The sequence below is a fragment of the Eptesicus fuscus genome, chromosome 16, assembly GCF_027574615.1.
Source record: "Eptesicus fuscus isolate TK198812 chromosome 16, DD_ASM_mEF_20220401, whole genome shotgun sequence".
Classification (NCBI taxonomy): Eukaryota; Metazoa; Chordata; class Mammalia; order Chiroptera; family Vespertilionidae; genus Eptesicus; species Eptesicus fuscus.
Genome location: NC_072488.1, coordinates 38,454,129 through 38,476,061, shown reverse-complemented (window position 1 = coordinate 38,476,061; position 21,933 = coordinate 38,454,129). Strand labels below are relative to the sequence as shown.

The following is a 21,933-nucleotide window of genomic DNA, read 5'->3' as shown; positions in this document are numbered from 1 at the left end:
CTCTGACTGGCTTATTTCGCTTAGCATAATACTCTCCAGGTCCCCCCATGCTGTATCAAAAGGTAAGAGATCCTTCTTTTTTATAGCTCCATAGTATTCCATTGTATAAATGTACCACAGTCTTTTTATCCATTCATCTACTGATGGGCACTTAGGCTGTTTTCAGATCTTAGCTACTGTAAATAGTGCTGCTATGAACACAGGGGTACATATATTCTTTCTGATTGGTGTTTCAGAATTCTTAGGATATACTTCTAGAAGTGGGATCACTAGGTCAAATGGCAGTTCCATTTTTATTTTAAAATATTTTTCTTGATTTCAGAGAGGTTGGGAGAGGAAGAGAGAGATAGAAACATCAATGATAAGAGAGAACCACTGATCGGCTGCCTCCTGCACGCCCCCTACCGGGGATTGAGCCCGCAAGCCAGGCATGTGCCCTTGACTGGAATTGAATCTAGGGACCCTTCAGTTCACAGACGGATGCTCAATCCACTGAGCCAAACCTGCTAGGGCAGCACTTGATGTTCATTGATTTGTTGAGGGTAGCCCCACCAATTCTCTCATTTCCATATGACCGTTGTTTCCCAACAGCTTAACTTATTACCTAGCACAAAGTAAACAGTCAAATAAATGTGGGCTGAGTTGAACTGGAGTAGAACATTATAACTTTTTAAAATAAATATTTAGAGACATATCGGGTAGGGTTTGGGATTTCAAGCAAGATAAAATTTATTAGAGAGACAGACAATAGGGTTTTGAAGGCCTGGGTTGGGGGGCAGGGGCGGGCTGGAAGAGGTCAAGGGGGGAAAATGGGACATCTATAATAATAAAAGCACAATATGCTAATTAGACCGGACATCCTTCCAGAAGTCCTTCCTTCCTTCTGGACAAAGCCACAGTGGGCAGGGGCCACGGCAGTGGCCAAGGCCCTTGCATGAATTTCATGCATCGGGCCTCTAGTATATAATACTTTCAACAATAAAGATTAAAAAAAATATATATATATTTACTAGAGAGAATGAGAGGCTGATGCAACGTTGGATGGTCAAGGAAGCCTCTGCTAGCACCAATGAGAGGATGACACAACGTTGGATGGTCAGGGAAGCCTCTGCTAGCATGCACAGTGTGGATGAAACATCACAGGGGGCCTCAGCTGCCCGAAGCACCAAATAGGTCATTCACTAGGGGCTGCCAGAGTTGTTGGCAAGACCACCCACTGCCTTGGGCATGAGGTTTTCTCTGCGACTCACAGAGAGAGAGAGAGCCTAGACCTGTGAGAATAAATGTAGAAAAGTAAGCTCTGATGGGGAGAAAGAGGGAGGAGGTTCGTGGTTCAATCTATAACACTGCAACTTTAGTTTTACATTACAAACATGTGCCCATCACAGAGGGAAAAATTGTCCATAATCTCACCAGCCAGAGAAACCTCCTTGATCTTATTTCTGTGGGGATCTTATTTTCCTAAAGATCACACATGTCAAGTATTACATGTCTATGTATGTTTTCCAGATATGATATCCTTTTATCATGTCAATAAACAATCATTCGTGACATCATTTTTAATGGCTGAATAGAATTCCAATGTCTGGCAAAACCATACTTTATCTAACCAATCATCTACTGTCAGACAGTTGGGTCTTTTCCAAAATCTCGCTGTTATAAACAGAGCTGCCAGGAACTTCCTGAGAACCATGCAGTGAACTTCTGATCCTCTTTCACAGAAGGGTGAAAGAGAACAATGGGCTATTTGCTGAAGTCGACTTCAACCCCAAACTGCCACCCCCTTCTCCCCAGCCCTAGTGCCACCAGTCCTCCGGGGTCCAGCCGGAAGAATCCACGGTCAGGACCTTGGATTCCTGAGGATTTGCTCCCCTCCCAGAAGGAGTGTCTGAGCCCTTTTGAACCCACATAATTAGATATGAGGCCTGAAGCCGGGGCAGCCCTAGCCCAAACGGGGAAGCTGATGAAGGAAGTCTTGGCTCATTCTCAACTCCCTCCCTCTTAAAGGGTTTCCCTTCCCTAGTGCTGTCCAGTCCTCCCAAGAGGCAACTGTCCAGTGCCTCAAACCCCCAATTTCTGCAGCTGGGACAGCAACCAGGTGGTAAAGGGTAGTGCCTTCCAGTAATCTATACTTTTCCAAATGTTCCCTTTAACATCTTGAGTCAACCAAAATGCGTTAAACTAAACACTGCAGGGTGGGGGTGGGGCGCACACAATAAATGTTTGTGGAAGAGGAAAGGAAGGAAGGAAGGAAGGAAGGAAGGAAGGAAGGAAGGAAGGAAGGAAGGAAAGAAGGAAAGAAGGAAGATCTAGCAAGCAAACTCGACAGGCCCCAGTACAATGCTCGTTATTTGGACGCTGGAATAGGGCCCAAGACCAGCCAATTTCTCAAACATGTTCAAGACCCGGTGGAGACAGAGGCCATCAGAGTGTCCTTCTCCAAATTTCCACAAGTCCCTTTTTCTAGTCATTAATTGATTTGGGAAATATTCATTGATCCCTACTGTGTCTAAGACACCAGTCTAGACCTCGTGGAGGTTACAAAGAAATCTAAAGCAAATTCAAGGAGCTTACAATCTCCTGGGGAGAAGTTGTGGCGAGGGGGTGTAGGAAAGGGACAAAGACAAGGCAGGAGAATCTGAAAAGATAAATTACAAAACCAGAGCTGTCATCAGGCAGAAGTGATTCATGGCCCAGTGAGTTGAGTTCTCAGAGGAGCCAGAGTAGACAGACAACCTGGAGGAAGTGGGGCTTATAGGACGGGGACAACTTGGTGACTAGGAACAGGGGCAGGGAGGGAGAATGAAAGGGGAAAGACATGAGCAACAGCCACAAAGCAACGGATTATTCCAGAGGATTCTCGTCATCATTCTGCCCCGCCTCCTTCCTCAAGTCAAAGCTAATTGAGGAGGAAAAGGAGATGTTTACCAAGAGCAAAACCGAGGTTGAAGAGACAATCACAGAGGGCTATAGACACACACATGGTAATTGGCAACTGCTTTTCCAGTCAAGACATGAATAAAGGAACACAAGCCACATACTAAAGAGGTCACCTTTCCTTCGGGTCTAAGGGCTGATTGAGTAAGATGACGCATGTGAAAACTTGGCACCAGGGGACATTGAGTAACGGCCAGCTCTCACTGTTGTGCTTGGATCACACCACCTGGAACCTGGGAGTCACAAACTTCGGAGGTTGAAAATATTTCCCTGAAGGCTTGGCAACAGACCTCACAGTTCCTGTGCTGGGAGAGGGTTTCTTCTTTGCTCGCCTTCACCTTCTCCCCAGTGAAGGAGTGGGCAGGCCAGACTGGATGAGAAAGAGAAAGGGCCCAGGCAAGCACTCTGCACGGCTTGGCAATGAGATGAGGCATGGAAAGCTGGAAGCCTGGGCTACTGGGCTCCATGGGCAGCACTGGCCCTTGGTGGCTGTGTGCAGAGCTAAGAGTCCCCCGTTATCCTTCAACCACCCTAAAATAAGCCTGCAATCTAAGAAAAAAACAATGTCTGCTATCCAAACACAGCTTTAAGACCAAGCCTAAGACCCAACCAGATGGCTGCCTGCAGGCCTCTCTACCAAGTAGAAATTCCACAGCCACCATTCTTGCCAGCTACTCAGAGCAACTGCAGTTTTACAGCCAGGCTATAGGAAGACAATGGCTGGATCCAAGTCCCAAGAGGCCCCAAACAGCTTTGCCGTTTGCTCAGCAAGAGTGTCTGAAGTCCAACTAACACCAGGGGTTGTTGAAGCAACATGAGTAGCCGACGGCCAACGGGCCTCTGTGAGGACCATGCCCCTGGCTTTCCCCACACTGCACCTCAGACCAAGGGTGTTGATGCCCATGGGCAACTATTACCCACTAGGGGTTGGGAACAGGAGGATAACTGCTTCCCCATTGCCTCTTCTCCCCTCACCACCCCCCCCCCCGATATTCCTGAGATGCATTTCACAAAGCTTTTTAGAAGGTCCTGCTTAGTGTGGCCAATTAAATAATTTATCATTTTATTGGCTCTCTCGCCTTCCCTATTTCACTCTCCAATAGACTACTCACAGATAAGCATTCCTATCAGGCTCTACTTTGGGGAGAATCCAGACTAAGGTACTCAGGAACCTCAAAATATATCACCTGGGGCCGTGGCTGAGTAGTACAGTTGGTTAGAGCATCATCCCAATACACTGCGGTTGTGGGTTCCATCTCCAGTCAGGGCATATACAAGAATCAACCAATGATGCGGGCACATCCCTGGTGGGGGTGTGCAGGAGGCAGCTGATAGATGTTTCTAACTCTCTATCCCTCTCCCTTCCTCTCTGTAAAAAAATCAATAAAATATATTTTTTTAAAAAAGAATCAACCAATGAATGCATCAATAAATGGAAGAACAAATCGATGTCCCTCTCTCTTTCTGTGTGTGTGTGTCTGTCTGTCTGTCTCTGTCTCTCTCTCTCTCTCTAAAAATTATTTTTTTTAAATCACTTGGCTTTTGAAAATGAGGGCACAGCGATGAGGGTTTCCTGGATCCCTGCTCATGTTTGTGTTGAATGTGAACCTTCCTATTGTAACCAGTCAGCCACTGACTCTGAGAGAGGTTCTCAATACATCTAGCCCAAAGGAGGAGGAGAAAATGATCCTTCTACCCACCCTGGGGAAGCATCATAGGTGAATCCTTCTCACCAAGTCCAATTTCATTGTGGAGATTCACTAGAACCCATCTTGTGGACCAATGATATGGGCCAGTGACTCACCATGTAAAAATGGGAAGAACAGCCTGGCTGGTGTGGTTCAGTGGTTGAGCATCAACCTAAGAACCAGGAGTTCATGGTTCGATTCCCAATCAGGACACACGCTCAGGTTGCTGGCTCGATCCCCAGTAGGTGGGCATGCAGAAGGCAAGCAATCAATGATTCTCTCTTATCCCTCTCAACTATCTCTCTCTCCCTCCCCCTTCCTCTCTCTGAAATATAATTTTTTTAATGGGAAGAACAGTTTCATTAGAAGTGGGATGTTTCACACACTTCTTACATACACACATCAGGACACACAGTGGGTTGACATGGTTTGGCTCATGTCTGTGTGTCTACCACTCAATATAGAGGCTTTAACAAATATAGCAAAGAGGCTTGCATCTGAGAATCTAGCTTTCTCTTCCAAAGCAGGTGATGGGTGAGAATAAGGGAGAGGGCTGGAATGTGGGGAAGAACGGGATTAGAGTTAAAATAAACCTGAGAGGCAAGAGCAGAATTCTAATGAGGAGGGAAAGAAAACCTCATCTATACCTTCTGTTTGAGTGTCTGAGTCTGACCCAGTGGCTTTCAAAGAGACATAAGAAACATCCAGAAATGTGAGGTGGGTTGTGGGAGGTGAGTTTTGTTTAGGATGCAAGAACAAAGATTACAAATAGAAAAGAAAAACAAAAGAAAGAAAAAAGAGCAGTGTTCAGTTTTTAGTATTCACCACATATAAAAATTATGTTTTAAGTTTATGACTTTGTTGTGATTATAACATTATTATTTTTTCTATGTTAACAATGTGAAGAATAGAATATATATATATTCAGAAATATATATATCTATTATAGAATATATATTCAGAAATATATATATATAAATATATATATAAATATATATATTTCTGAATTTTTTGGGAGGGAGTGAATCACAAAAAATCTTTTCTCCATGTTAACATCTCTTGGGTCCTGAAGATCCACTCTATAGCATCTTCTCTATAGCATCTTGGAGCCTGGCTAGAAGCATGAGATATGTAATCCCCACTCCTAGGTATATATTTACCCAAGATAAAGTGAAAATTTATACATATATGAAAACCTGGGCACAAATGTTTATGCATCTTTATTCATAATCCCCCAAAAAAACTGGGCACCACCCAAATGCCCTTCAGCTAGTGAATGGAAACAAACTGTGGTAGATCTATACAATGTAATAATACTCACCAATAAAAAGGAATAAACAATAGATGTATGCAGCAACAGAAGAGGGAAAGAAAACCTCATCTATACCTTCTGTACATTTTGCTAAGTAAAAGGAGCCAGTCTCAAAAGGCTGTATGATTCTATTTATAGGACATTCCGGAAAAGGCAAAACAGACAGAACAGGGATCACTGGATGTCCAAGGCTGTGGGGGAATGGCAGGAGGGGATTGATTACAAAGGGGCACTAGTGGATTGTTGAGGGTGATGCAACTGTTCTATATGTTGATTGTGGTGGTGATCATACAACTATATGCACTTGTCAATGCTTATGAATTATATACCAGTAAAAAGGAAAAATTTTACTGTGTGTACATTATTCTTCATTATAAGAAGAAGAAAGAAGACATGAGCTTTGGAGTCCATCGGTCTGGGAAAGACCCTCAGCTCCACCACTTTCTTTTGTGTGACCTTGGCAAGTTACCTAAGCTTTCAGGGCCTTGGTTTCCTCACCTGTACATGAGGGTTTAATAGCATCTACTTGGCAGGATTGTCACGAGGATTTAGTGAGTAATACTGTGCCCGACACCCCCTCAGCATTAGATCTCATGATGACCATCCAGCCGGGAGTCCGTCCCCAGGTGGTCTTGATATTAATCTGCCCTGCGCTCTACCACCTCAGGCCTCCTGCCACCTGCCCTCTGCCCAGCCGGGATCCCCGAGAACTCTAGGAAGCAATCTGCGTTGGATTAGAGCTTGGTGCCCCTGGAACCTGGCTTTGAGTCCCACCCAATGAGCTGCTATTTGTGGATGTGTGGATGTTATTTTTTTTTTTTTGGGGGGGGGAGGGTTGTTTGTTTTTTATTACAGTACAATCAGCATGCAATATCATACTAGTTTCAGTTGTATAATATTGTGATATGACATTTATATGCTTTATGATGTGATGGTCAGGACAAGTCTAGTAACCATCTGGGTTTTTAATCTCTCTCCGGCAGCCACCAGCTGTGCCCCTCAGCCCAGCCAACAGGCTCATACGTGCCACACAGGCAAAGACGTGAGTACTCACTCCCCCCTGCTGTGATTTACCTATTCTTTATATCCTGGCACTTGGTAAAATAGACATGGATAGATGAATAGGAGGTACATCCCATGGCACCTAGCTTTTGGGCATTTCTATTGGAAACATTGTCTAAATGCAGGTTCTAATACTTTTCTTTCTTTCTTGTGTGTGTGTGTGTGTGTGTGTGTGTGTGTGTGTGTGTGTGTGTGTTTCTCCAACTAACACCTTCTCTTGCATATTAATTGTTGCCCAATAAACTGTTTTAAAGGTCTCAAGGAGACTTTTCTATAGTTAGGAAGTTTAGTGAAACATTCTACATTCCATTCATTATATTAAGTAACAAGATGAATCCCCTCCTAACAGATTTTCATTGATTAGGATGAAGTTTAAAGCAGGAACCATATGTGCACTGTGGGCAGGATTTGACTGCTCATTCATTCATTAACAGAGGCACTCAGGCAGTGAGCCTTTACAGGGAAGCTCCCCTGTGCTAAGCTCTGTGCCTGGGGTGCTGGGGTGCTAGAGAGAACCGCACCTCAGTATGCACACTGTCAACGTAGAGGCAGCTCGCCTCTTAGAGTCTTCGTTTTCTCCATTGTAATTGTTAAGGCCATTTCAGACCCGTTCCAGAACCAACAATCTAGATTGTATTGCAATCTGTGGCGGGTAGGGGATGTTTTTATTGGAAATGGTGATGACGATGATGATGGACATTGCTTTGAATAAAGCACTTCTGATGTTTCTCTTGAAATTATCATGTTTTCTTTGATTACAAAATCCGCACTTTTAACCGGTAATGCGGATTGACCGTTAACCGGTTTAATAGTGCGGATTGACTGTTAACCGGTTAAAAATTCGGATTGACCGTTAACTGGTTAATAATGCGGAGTTGACAACCTTACTGACCTGAAGAAGAGGAAGGGGTTAAAAGAATGTTTTTAATGGTAGTAACTAATTGACAAGTTTCCAGGCCTCTTGCTGCTTTGAAATTGCTTATGGTCGACTGGAAAGATACCTAGGGTATCTTCAAGTAACAGAAACGGTGGTTGGGGCATTTTCAGGCCTAGAAAGGGTATTGCTCTGTTAACCTGAGTAACGCACACTAGGAAATAACACCCTGCGCCCCATGCTCTCCCCTCCAAACGTTCTCCGGGGACTTGCGTGTACCGCTGGGACGAGCAGCTGGGCCTCCTGGTTCCATCGCAGCCCGCTGCTCGCCCGCCCGCGGTGGTCCCACACCCCGCCGTCCGGCCGCTTTGAGCTCGCTCTGCTCCGGGGCAGCTGGGGAGAACTCGCGCCTTTGCCCGGCTGGGAGCGAGAAGGCCTCCGCATTTCCAAGGAAGGGGAGAGGGGAAGGGTGAATCAGCCTCGCCTCAAAGGCTAAAAATAACCTGGCTTTGTAGACTTCTTCCTCGGACTAGTCCTGCGGACAGGGGGAGGGGTAAGAGCGGGGAGAGTCTTGGCTCCCGTCCTGACGGCGAAGCTTGTGCTGGTGAGAAAAGAGTTAACCTGGGAGCCTCCATCCCAGGCTCTCTCCCAGGTCAGCTCCTGCGGACTAGAGCTCGTCACTCATGTCTTTGATAATAAATGTGATTGGAACCAGGTGGGTGTCCTGCCCATTGGTCCCACCCTTTAGACTCTGGCAGGGATGGGAGCGTCCAGTGCTGCCGTGTAAGATCCATGAAGTCATTAGGGGTGAGTTCATTGAAATGTTTGACCAAATATAACAGGCTAATTTTTAAGTTGATAATTTTGTATGGCCCGGGAATGATGTGATAAATATACAAACGGCAGAAAAAAAGGTTCCCCACCCCGTAGAGGAAAGCCCAGGCTGGGACGCCAGGCGGCCTCCCTGAGCGGCACCCTCCGTGCACCTGAACATGGGCACTCGGCCGCTCTGGGAGAGGCCCAGCTCTCTGTAAAGGCTGCCAGGGCTGACGGAAAACCTCCCTCTTCCCCGAGATGGTTTCAGAACAAAGGGAATCATGGGCAGGAAGTGCTTTTCGCCTCCTTGAGGAAACCCAAGTGATGTTCCAGCCGTCCTGTGGTCAGCCGTAGGCAAGCTGCCGCCCACAGCAGGGTGGAATTTGCTCTCCGCCAGGTTCCCTTTGCCCCTGGCCTGCCAGTTTTCTCAGTAACGACTCCTTCCTGCCCCAGGGTGCTTCTCCTCCTGACCCAAACCTGTCCCACGTTCTTCCCAGACCCATGACTTCCTTCACAGACAAAGATGAGAGGCGTCCAGGAAGCCCGCTAGCTAGACCTTGGTAAAGATGCGTTGCTTCCCCAAACGTTAGGCTCCTGGCACTTTCTCTTAAGCCCATCGGGGCACTTCCTTGTAAAATCCAGTTTTAGCAAGAACCCTGGTAAGTCGGTTTCACCAGATCGCCCCACCTTCGATATCTGATCGCCCTCACGGATCAGCTTCCTCATCCTCCACCGTCCCCCAGGTGAAGTCGGACCTCCCTGAAGAAAGTCTGTGTTACCATCTTTAACAAGCGTCCTTTTTTCTTTAACAACCTCCTCCCAGGTCCCCCGGGGCGGGGCCTCCTTTCAGGGTGGTAAGCAAGGATGGAGGTCCTGCTCCTTTCGATAAGACCTTTTTCCTACAAACTAGTTCACCTGAGTGGAACCGCACACCAACACCGACTCCACTAAACATCCTGCAAGGCGGAAGTCTCACTCAGCAGGGCACAAAGCTGCCACACAGCCAATTTCCTTTTCCTGAGAGAATGTGCCACCCCCACTGATTTTAAAGGTTTTTTATCAAAGACCCTAGGTCCCTGGACCCAGCTGTGCTTGCTAAATATTTACCAGGATCTCATGTGCTGCAGAAGCGCTTCCGCTCTTGCATGGGAATAGTTCTGAATAAGGACAGTGACAGGTTAACGTCGGTAAATGCGAGGGGAGGCTAAACAGCCATCTCAGGTGGTGATTAAAGAAAATTTGAATTTATTTAAGGAAAAGGGGTTGGGGGTGGGGTGGGGAGATCCAAAGGGAAGAGCCAAAGGGTATTGGGTCCATGACGGCAACAAAAATATACTTAGGACAGTGAAACAAGGAGGGGCATAGAAGAAGCCACAGGAGAGCCTGGGCTGGGCGGTTTTGGCTCATTGAGAAGTCAGAGGAAAGGGGGCCTTGGCCACCGGTTCAGGGGGTTAGCCTGGGACCAGCTGCCACGGGCCTTGCTCCTCTGGTTGCTAGTCTCATCGGGTCCCTTAGAGGTTAGGGCATACGTGCCTGCGGGGGAAGGAGATGGGTTAGGGCCGCCGTCTGCAAACCTCGGCTCTCGAGCCACATGCGGCTCTTTGGCCCCTTGAGTGTGGCTCTTCCACAAAATACCACGGCCTGGGCGAGTCTATTTTGAAGAAGTGGCGTTAGAAGAAGTTTAAGTTTAAAAAATTTGGCTCTCAAAAGAAATGTCAATGGTTGTGCTGTTGGTATTTGGCTCTGCTGACTAATGAGTTTGCCGACCACTGGGTTAGGGAATGGCACAGGCCGGCACCTTGGAGGGAGAGCATGCAGGTGCTGGGTCCTTTGTCGTGAGCATATTTATCTCCCTTGCAGATGGAAATCTTAGGGGAGATGTCAGGGGTGGGTGTTAATAGAATATTTATCAGTTTTCCAGGTGTGCTCTTTCAGAGTCGTGGTCTCCACTGACTGGTCGATGCCAGGACAGGGGGTCATTAGTCAATGTAGCTGGTCCTGAGGCAGCCACGCCATCACTTGTCCGGTTTTGCTGCCTTTCTGAAATACAACTGAGGCCTAGAGGTTATCTCTAGGGAGGAAAAGATCAGGGGTCCAAACGCATGACCACTGATATGCTAGGGGCAAATAGGTTACCTGAGGGCCAGGTTTTTGTTTTCCCAGTTTTGCCCCTTGCTAGGCATCCGGGAGTTTCTGCTGCCACGCAACTGGTAAGAGGTAGGTCTGGGATTCAAACTTCCTTCTGTATCACTCTACATCCAGAGCTGCTGACCATGATTTCCATCATCGAGCTGTAAGTGGTCTCCTGTGGCAAGTCTACAAGAAGAGACACTGAAAGATGTTTGCTTGAGCCTCCAGGTCACCTAACTTTCTATAGGATTGTGACAAATGGCACCAACTCACTGGGCCTCTGAGTAGCAAAAGGAAATGATGGTATTAGGTGGGCCTCCTTCACAGGAGGGGTCAAATGGGTTTTACCGCTAATCTCTAAAGGGAGCCAGAAAGGAGATAAGCAAACACGCCAGAGGAAGTTACCCACATTCCTCAGGCTTGTCACTCTCAGAAAGTATCCCTCACACCAGTGGTATCTGGAAGACAGACCCTCCCCGCCGCCCGCGCACCCCCCCCCCCCCGCGCACCCCCCGCAGCCCTCCCCCCCCCTTCCAAGATTTCAGTAGAAACAAGGGAGTTCTGGGGAAGCAACAACTTGAAATGGCCACTTTGAGTGCCCAGATGTCAAAGGCTTTATTTACATTTCAAGGGAAGGCACGCTGGTCCTTTTCCGGGTGCCGGAGGCATTAAACAGGAAAGGACTTTTAGAGCCTGGCAATTTAGCTATTTGCATCAAAATATTCCCCAAAGGCGGAGAGAGATAGATGTCTCTTCAGTATACCCTGAAGAGGCTCAAAACAGGCATCAGTTTTCTTAAAGTTTGATCTATATGTTTTAAAATGTATGCAACATTTCTATTCTAGTCCTACCCATGCCCATCTATTTTAACAACAAAATACTTTTGGTCACTTAGTCAAATTCCTTCTCTTCCCCCCTATCTTTGAGTAATCCATTATAGTTATACACTGAGCAGGGTGCTAAAAGCTTGACAGGCGTTAATCTCATTTAATCCTCATAGTAACCCTAGTGGGTAGGTGCTATTATCCCACCCACTTTATAGACAGGGAAACTTCTTCACTTTACTGCTGAGACACCATGGAGATGGTTAGCCTGTGGCTTCTCTTCACTTGAGCATTATGGATGTGTGTCCTCCCTTAATTAAGGTTATATAAAAGTCTATATTATTGTCCTTTAAAAAAATAAATGTTTTTAAAATTTTTTTATTGATTGATTTGAGAGAGAGAGAGAGAGAGAGAGAGAGATTATTGTCTGCCCATTCATCATTCATTGGTTGATCCTTGTTTGTGCCCTGCCGGGGGATCGAACCTACAACCTTGGTGTATTGGAACAATGCTCTAACCCCGTGGTCGGCAAACTGCGGCTCGCGAGCCACATGCGGCTCTTTGGCCCCTTGAGTGTGGCTCTTCCCCAAAATACCACTGCCTGGGCGAGTCTATTTTGAAGAAGTGGCGTTAGAAGAAGTTTAAGTTTAAAAAATTTGGCTCTCAAAAGAAATTTCAATATTATTGTCCTTTTTAAAATATAAAGGTACATAATAGATATTATGGTAAACATAATTTCCTCATACTATACACTTTTCTAAGCCCCTCCCACCCCTCTGAACCAGGCATGTATTTGCCTTGGATGTTGCAATATTTCAGAGAAGCTCCCATTTAAGCAGTTTATTAAGCTGCTCAGACTCAAAGCACGGGCTCAAATCCCCGTGAAGCTACTTCCCCCTTATGTGATCTGGGCTAATCATTTACTCTCTTAGCCTCAGCTACTCACCTGAAATTGGGGTTAACACAGGCATACCTCATTTTATTGTGTTTCATTCTATTGTGCTTCACAAATGTTGCATTTTTTACAAATGTAAGGCAAGACCTTCCACCAACAAAAAGATTCATTTATTGCGGTGGTCTGGAACCAACCCCCAAATACGTCAGAGGCACGGCTTTAATAGGACCTATTCATAGGGTTCTTGGGAGGATTCAGTGAGTTAATGCATACACAGCACTTGTCACAAAGTAAGTGATCAATAAATGTCAAATGTTTTTCTTATAAAGAGATTTTGGATGGAGATTGTTTTAAACAAGACCTTTTAGGCAACAATGCCTAAAACCACACTTGGGGGAAAAATTGCCATTGATTTTAAATTCCTCTTCAGATATCAGACCAGGTATACCGGCATTTGGCTGTGAAAATGTGAACGCTGAAGCAATGCCTTAGATTCTGAGCATGGGAGGGGGTGTGACATAAAGCCTCCTGCCTCCTGCAATACAACTGACTTTCTTTAGGACCTGAAAGCCATTTGAAGGGAAGACTGAATCCATAAAGGGACCAGTTCACTACCAGAGGTGATCCCTCTGAGCCCATGTCAGCACTGAGCCTTACAGTCCTAATCACCCTCCACCCCAGTTGAGCTGACAATGCCCACTCTAACCCTGGGCTCTGCCCCTTTAGCCCCCACATTCTCACCTCTCTGCTGGACTGAGAACTCACAGCGATGTGGCCATGCAGGCTTCATAACTGTACACCCACCCCTGGCACACAGTGCATGTCCTGTAAACCTTTCCAGAATGAATTCATGGGAGGCTGTAAAATTTTCTGCACTCTTTCCAGGGAGTGTACATCTGTGTAACCAGTCCTGGGGTCTGCATACATGGGTCAAACAAGTGCCTTCCAGCCCTTGCAACCTTTCCCCAGGCCTGGTGCATATGGCTGCCCTTCAGCAAAGTGTCACCCCAGAGAGCACCATCTGTATGTTCCTTAAATCGACTTGCATAAATACCGTGGTCTCCCTGGTATCATCTTTCCCAAACATTTTTTAATCTGTGCTACTTAAGCCAATGAAAAAGCCAGTCTATTTTATGTTGATTCCATTAGCTTTACTTTCTTGGCCTACTTTCTAAACTGGGAGAAATATGTGGAAGGGGGTCACCTTTCCATAGCCTTCTAGACCCTACGTAAGGACAGGACTTAGATAGGATCTGTGGTTCCTCTCCCACACTCACTTGATTGTGTCCTTGTCCACCCACCCCAATCCTGTACATGATGATAGCAGAAAAGTAACATACCTGGATAAACTTAATGAGGACTTCTCTCCCTAGACCGCACAGAGCCTGGCTTGATCACTGTTGGCCCTGTCTCTTGCTGGCTGTGATATTTTGGATAACCACTTAGCCTCCCTTGACCTCCATTCTTCATTAATGAAAGCAGGAGTGACCTAGGACTTTTTAATGTTCTCTGTAACACTAAAGACTAGACAGCACTATATAAACATGAGGAATGATTACTCTCTCTGGAAAATGCCTTCCTTCCTCCCAACATGAGCCGGTGGGAGGTTCTGAGAGCAAAGGTCACTGGGGAAAGAGAAAAGGTGCCTGCAGATCACAGGTCACATTCAGAACAAAAGAGAAGCTGCAGAACTCCTGAGACATCTCTGATTTAGTCAGAATATCCCCCAGAACCTTTGTAGAGACTCTCTGACAATTACCTTCCCCTGGCGATGAATATAAGCATCAATTGTCCTGTAGCTGTATCAACGGAAACCTTTGGCTTGAACTAGAAGCTCCTAATATATTAACTGGCCCTTTTAGAGGTCAGAATATGCCCAGAGTTGCCTAAAGAACTAATAATGCAATGTGTGCTCTATTGTCTAAGGCTATTTTGGGTCTTGTAAACCATAAGTGCAATTAAAAAAAAAAAATCAATGCTCTCAACAACTGAAAGTCAATCAAGTTACTTAAGATTTCTCCCAACATACAGAGCCGTTGCCTCTCTGGGAGTCTGGCTACAGCATTTGGGCCTTGTGCAGACACCACACTACTTAGCCGGCAGATGAAAATATAGGGAGCTCCAATCATCCAAGCAAGAGGCTATTAAAATACGGGTCATAAATCTCTGGTTCTGCCATAGTTCACCAAGGACAGAGTCTGGCAACCTTCCAGCCTTGCTGAGAGGTAACTCCATGGTGTTGGAATGGCTGCGGGTTCTGTTTGCTCCTCCTCTTTCTCTTAGATGGATCCTAAGATTGTGGTGCAGAAGTGTCCTCAGGGACCTTTTGTTCCGCTTACCAGAAAGGGAGTCTGCTTTCCGCAAAGGTACCTGACAGGTTTTTACCAGTTCAGTGCCTCAGCCTCAGCCTCAACCCTGAGAACTATCCTTCTCCCAGCTCTCTCTGCAGTCACCCCTGTAGTCCTGCCCCTGCCCTCCAGAGCTGGAGCATCAGAGGGCGGAGGAGCAGTGTCTGCCCTTAGATCCAAGCTCACTGAAGGTCGGTCCTGTGGGCACAGCACCCACGGGGAAACTGATGGGGCTGGGAGGGGCGGGGGTGCGTCTCTTCATGAGGTGACTAAAAGATGCTCTAGGCACCTCAGGCCCCGTCCCCAATCCTGGCACCGCTAGTGCTGAGGGGATTGATAACTCAGTGCACATAACCCATTCCAGCACACCGATTGGGAAGTTCTGCCATACGCCCTCTGCCCTCTAAGCCACAGTTTGCTCATCTGCAAAATGGGAAAATAATATCACTTGCACCGGGTGGTTGACTCCCAATGGAGACGAAGTGCCCAGTACAGTTCCTGGCACACAGCAGGCACTCACCAATGGTGGTGCTTTTTCCTTCCCTTCACCTCCATTCTGAGGTCCAACTGCTGAGGCCCATGAGAGCCAACTGATTGTCCAACCCGAGTGGTATGACCTGTCAATATCCAACCCTTGATGGAGAACTGTGCTGAAGAGTTTCCTTTCACCTTTCTTCTGTTAAGGAAAATTACCCAAGGTCCTGGCTGGGTAGCTCAGTTGGTTAGAGTGTCATCCCCATACGCCAAGGTTGTGGGGTTCAATCCCCAGGCAGGGCACATGGGTTATCTGAGGGTTATCTGATGCTCTACCATAGAGGTTCTCGAAGTGTGGCACTTGTTAGAAACGCAAATTCGCAGGCCCCACCTCAGACCTATTGAATTGAAAACTCTGGAGTTGGGCCCTGTGTTCTGTGCTTTTCAAGCTGTCCGGGACTGCTACCCCACTGCTCTAAGTAAGGAACACCGCTTTGTGCTTACAAGAGTGCCTGATGTAAACACTACACAAGTGTTGACTCTTGCCATAAATCAGCACATGTAAATATAAGCTTGTGATGGCATACACATCACATACATGGGCCTTGGGGCAAAGGCACAGTCAGATGACTGGAAAACTCAGTGTGAGCCTCAGGGCTGACCAAGAACGGGATGTCATTAAGAAGGCAGGCAGGCCCAGCCAGCATGGCTCAGTGGTTAAGCGTCGATCTATGAACGAAGAGGTTGCGATTAGATTCCTGGCCAGGGCACATGCCGGGGTTGCGGGCTCAATCCCCAGCGTGGGGCGTGCAGGAGACAGCCAATCAATGATTCTCTCTCATTGATGTTTCTCTCTCTCCTACCTTTCTGAAATCAATAAAAATATTTTTAAATATATTTTATTGATTTTTTACAGAGAGGAAAGGAGAGGGATAGAGAGTTAGAAACATCGATGAGAGAGAAACATCCATCAGCTGCCTCCTGCACACCCCCTACCAGGGATGTGCCCACAACCAAGGTATGTGCCCTTGACCGGAATCGAACCTGGGACCTCTCAGTCCACAGGCCGACGCTCTATCCACTGAGTCAAACCGGTTAGGGCAATAAAAATATTTTTTAAAAATAAATAAGGTAGGCAGAAACCAGGAAGGCAGAGGCAGCACCGGCCCCTGAGGGATATTGGAGGCAAGGTCTGGACAGAACAGACTCAGCTGGGATGAGGTCTTAAGATCATACCTGGGAGGCTCCGAGCTGTCTGGGGACAGCTTTGGCTTTTTAAAAGACTTTGGTCTCCACTAGCTGACACTTTTAAGTCTTAAAGTAGCCAGACCTACCTATCTGTCCTGCTCTGTTTTCCCCAGGCTACTGGCTGTGTCCCATTTTCCACAGCTCTCCAAGTGACTCATGGCGGTGGCACTGTTGTGTCTGGGGTATGGGGCAGGCAGCCCAGAGCGGACAAGGCCTGATCCTGGAGCCACCCACAGCCCTCCTCAGGCCTGTCTTCCTGGCTCCCACGGCTTCAGCTTCACAGCGTTGAGGTCAGTTCCTGCTGAGGTCTGGGTCCCGAGAACTGAGAACTGAGCTCTCCATCAGGACATCGGCGTTTATCTAAGAGACAGCTGACTAAATGATTAGTCCGGACAACAGAGATACAAACCTGAGGCTAGCTATACATCTGCTGGTTTTCCATGCGGTAATATGCCGGACTCTTGGGGGAAAAAAAAAAAAAATCTAGCCCATTCACAAGTGGGTTGATCCATTTACAAATTGCTGCGTAGACAAAGCTGGATTTGGATCTTTACAACAAAAGTAATTTTAAAAATACTTCAATTCCATTTGAAACATAAATTAAAAGAGAAGTCATGTTAAAAGAATCACTTCCTCAATGCTGTGAAGGTTTTGTGTTTATCATATGTCACATCATTGCCAGCTAATACAATAATGACAATGGTGTTCCTTTCAAATGACTTGGCTGTTTTGTAATCATTGAAAAGCATTTTTTAAAAGCTTTTAATTATATTTTTAAAGCCTTGACTGGGCTAAGCTGGTAAGGTGGAAATATGTTCTACTTGGAGAAATGGGAGGGAAGAAGGGCCGAGGGGAGTGAGTGCATGAGCAAGTCGAGAATTTCCAGGCACCTCAGCCAGGTACATCCTGCTACGGCTCCCGCTTCGCTTCCGTAGGGGCAACTAAGGAATAATTAACAAAGCTCCGTGGTTGGGGGATGTCTGTACAAAGCATGCATGACCTATAGAGAGAGAGAGGAAGAAGGAAACAGTTGAGATACTGATATAGGTCGTTCTGATTGGCATAGCAGTATACTGTAGGTATATATGAGCATTTGTAGCAAGATTTTAGTGTTTCACAGCTTTCCAAATACTTGTGCGTAACATTCAAGGAACACTTAGTGAGCGTTTGCTATCATAACGGCTTTAGGTCTACAAGGAAGACTTAAGGAAAGGTCCTTAAGCAGCTCACATTCTAGTTATTAATAGGTAACATCGCCTATATCTGCCCTATGGAATGCAAATGAAATGTCTGCTGTGATCAGTGTGATAACAGTTGTAGATACATTTGTAGTGGAGACCATAGGAGGATCCGTTCAATTTTGCCTTTATAAAGGGGCTAACTGGGTGGATGTGATTGAGAGCACACAGTCTGAAATAAAATTACCGGGGTCCAAATTTCATTTGTGTTGCTTACTAGCTATATGATTCCGGGAAAGGAACCTAACCTCTCTGTGCCTCAGTTTCCTTGTCTGTAAAAGGGGAATAGTATTAGTACTTACTTGAGAGGGCAATTGTAAGGTTTAAATGAGTTAATAATATAGGTAAGGCACTTTGAAGAGTTCTTGGCACATAGTAAGCACTACATGTGTTTCCTATTACTATTTTTAGTTTACTTAAATTTGGAGATCAACGTAGAAGGATATTTCATTCATTCCCGAGTTAATGAAGCCACAAGAAAGTGGAGCTGGAAGGGAGGTAGATTTGCAAGGTCATTTGGTCAATTCATTGACCTAGAAAACTATGCTGGCACCTTGAAGGATCCTAGGGCATTATTTCTTGGTGAGTCAGAAATGGGACTTGACTGGCACCAATCACTGTTTATGTTCTGGTATGGTGCCTACATCTTTACCCCTTCATGGTCCAACACCCCAGAGAGCAGTGGATGAATGCCATTATTTAGACCAACCACATCAGTTGGGAGCCACATGTGGAAAAATTTAAAAACAAACAAAAATCATCTGAAAAGACCTGCAAATGGAACTTTTCAACTTGACTTTTTAACTCACTTGAGTGAGTTCCATGGCTGGGAACCATCATTCCATCTATCTGATAAGTCATTCAAAGAAGTTTACCACCTTTGGATCTTTAAAGATAAATACCTATCAGCCCTAATGGCCCCAGCTGTGTACAGAAGTCCTGACTTCCCTTCTTGGTTCAGACACCCCTTCTAAAAACTCATCCAAGGAAGTCGCTTACCCACTCAGTTTCCTTATCTGAGAAAAGGAAAAACCTTTCAGTGCCTTTGTTCCTACCCATCTCCCTAGGACTTTATGGTATCTGTGTAACTCCGAATCCTTTCTAAAATGTCCAATAAGCCCTAGCCTGTTTGGCTCAGTGGATAGAGTGTCAGCCTGCGGACCGAAGAGTCCCAGGTTCGATTCCGGTCAAGGACACGTACCTCAGTTTCAGGCTCCTCTCTGGCCCGAGCCCTGGTCAGGGCCATTGCAGAAGGCAACCAATTGATGTGTTTCTCTCACATCAATATTTCTCTCTTTCCCTCTCTCTAAAAAAAATCAATGGGAAAATATCCTCAAGTGAGGATTAAAAATAAATAAATTGTCCAATATTACAGACTAGCAAAGTGCCTGGGTCATTCGCTTTGAATTCACTGATGTTTCAGGAATTTGACTCACTGGATGATGTGAAGGTGGGCCTCAGGTCTGGCCCTGTCTTTCATGTCTCTGGGAATCTGGCGGTTTAAACCAGAGAGAAAATTGTGAACATATCCTTTCGAAAAGACACTCCTTTCAAGTAGTGCTACTATCCTCTTGTGCGTGGACCTATTCATGCCATATTCCTGTTCACTCGTATGTTTAATCTCTCTCATTTGCTCTACCCATTGCGCCCAGCAATAAGTGATGCTGCCACTGAAAGTGGAAACCGCCTTATTGGGAAACAAGTCTTCCAAGTTTGGAAGCCACGAGGCATGCACCCGGCCTTCTTTAGCACTTCCACTGGAGGAGAGCGTAGCCAGAATTAGTAGATTGAAAGCAACCCAAGAAAGTTTTCAGAAGCGGTGACTCTGGCAGACTCCAGCTCTCTGATGTTTCAAACTACAAACATGAGAACCGAAGTCACGGTCGATTTGCACTTCTGAGTTTAAAAACAGATATTATTTACGAACTAACGGAGTGACTGGCAGAGAGGCCCCGGTGGAAGCAGGGTGAGAGCTAACCAGGCTCTGCAGTGCAGTTACTGTTTGGCCTAACTCAAAGAAGGACACAAATGGGGTTACAGTGTTTCTGTGGTCTGCTTTTCGGCTTTCTCTCTTTACTTCCTGTTTGATCGAACAATGCTCAGGTTGAGTGATTGCAACTTTGTGGGGCATCAGAGTCACCTGGAGAGCTTGTTAAAATAAGGATTGCTGGGCCTGCCCCACCCCGTAATTTTTTGACTCAGTAGGACCAGGGAGAGGCCTGAAAGTTTGCCAGTTCCCTACAGATGTTTCCCAGGAGATGCTGCTGCTGCTGATCCGGGATCACACTTTGATAACCACTGGGTGGACAGGTGCATTCTTACAGGTGACAATCATATATTCTGTGTCTAATCAGAGTGACCAGCTATCCTGGTCTTCTTGAGATTAAAGGGTCTCCTTGGATGCATGACTTTTTAATTATTTTTTACTTTTACTGATTTCAGAGAGGAAAGGGGAGAGAGAGAGAGAGACAGAAACATCAATGATGAGAGTGGATCATCAATTGGCTGCCTCCTGCATGCCCCACACTGGGGATTGAGCCCGCAATCCAGGCATGTGCTCTGACTGGGAATTGAACCATGACCTCCAGGTTCATAGGTCAATACTCAACCACTGAACCACACAGGCCAGGCAGATGCAGGACTTTTCAGTGCTAAACCTAGGACAGTCCTGAGCCAACCAGGATGGTTGATCATCCTAAGAAGAGAATCGATGGTGACATCCCTAATCTTTTTAAAATTTGAACTAATTCAGCAGACTAACTAGTTAGTTAAGAATTTACTAAATCCTCCCTGCCCCCAAAAGAATTGACTAAATTCTAGTGGCCACATAAGGGGATATCAAGACAAATGAAGACATATTGAAAAGAACACATCTCCTCAGAGAATTTTCCATCTAAGTTAGTCTTCCATTCATTCATTCATTCATTTATTGACTCAACACATTTTTATTGACTGCCTACCTATGCTAGGCATAGAGGGCGGGGATACATCAGTGAAAAAGACAAACACGGAACCTGCCTTCATGAAGCTGACTGACTAATGGAGAAGGCATTGAACCTGAGTGAAAAAAAGGTGAAATGGAAATAATTCTCACCTTGAAGTAGAGTTGGGAAGCTTAATTGAGTTAATGTCTGGAGACTCCATGAACGGGAACATTATGTTACAATTATAATAATCACATGACCAGAGTCTTCTGAAACGTCCTGATTTAGAAGATCACATTTCCCAGTTTTTGCATGATGAAAAAAAAAGGCCATGTACCTAAAAGTCAGGAGAACTGAGGCTTAGTTCTGGTTTGGCTGCTAACTTCCGTTTGCAGGAGTCGTTAATGTCTTTATTCCTCAATTCCCTCACAATACCCTGGCCTCCTTAGAACACCTCACAGCTGCATTATGCACTTATTTGTGAGATCCTTGCGTTATCATCCGCCTCCCTTACTGCACCCTCAGTCCCTTGAGATCAGAGGCCAGTTGAATTGTTGTGTATTTTCAGCTCCAGGGAAGGGCCTCACAAAAAAGAGGTGCTCAATACTGATCAGAAATGGGAAATGAATGTCAAGATGGAAGATGATCCAATATTTTGTGTCACAGGTTTTAAGAGATCAAAATATATATGTCTTTTAAAAGTCATGTGTAAATCCAAGGAAGTATTGTCACGAAACGTCGAACCCCATTTTATCTTAGCTATGGCTCCCCCAGCTACACTTCCAAGACAGGCATCATTTGGAAAATAAAATTACAGAACTAATATAATGAGCCATATCCTGTTGAGAGTTATTTTGGGAGGTGCCTACAAAAGGAGGGTTGTATGCTGCCTCTTCAATGCCTGGATGGGGACCCACAGTTTGAGGCTTCCCTTCCAGAGAGATATTTTCTGAAAGAAAAAAGAGTTAGGCCAAACACTGCAGAGCCTGGTTAGCTCTCACCCTGCTTCCACTGGGGCCTCTCTGCCAGTCACTCCGTTAGTTCGTAAATAATATCTGTTTTTAAACTCAGAAGTGCAAATCGACCGTGACTTCGGTTCTCATGTTTGTAGTTTGAAACATCAGAGAGCTGGAGTCTGCCAGAGGCACCGCGTCTGGAAAAGC

General features: G+C 45.8%; 1 protein-coding gene across 1 annotated transcript in view; it reads left to right on the top strand.

Annotated features, from left to right (window-relative positions):
* Positions 1–21,933, top strand: part of SPRED2 (sprouty related EVH1 domain containing 2) — a 197,551-nt gene that overhangs the window by 30,008 nt on the left and 145,610 nt on the right. The window contains exon 4 of the mRNA XM_054728136.1: positions 6,921–6,979. Coding sequence (XP_054584111.1) covers positions 6,921–6,979 — 59 coding nt within the window. The remainder of the gene's footprint in view (positions 1–6,920; positions 6,980–21,933) is intronic.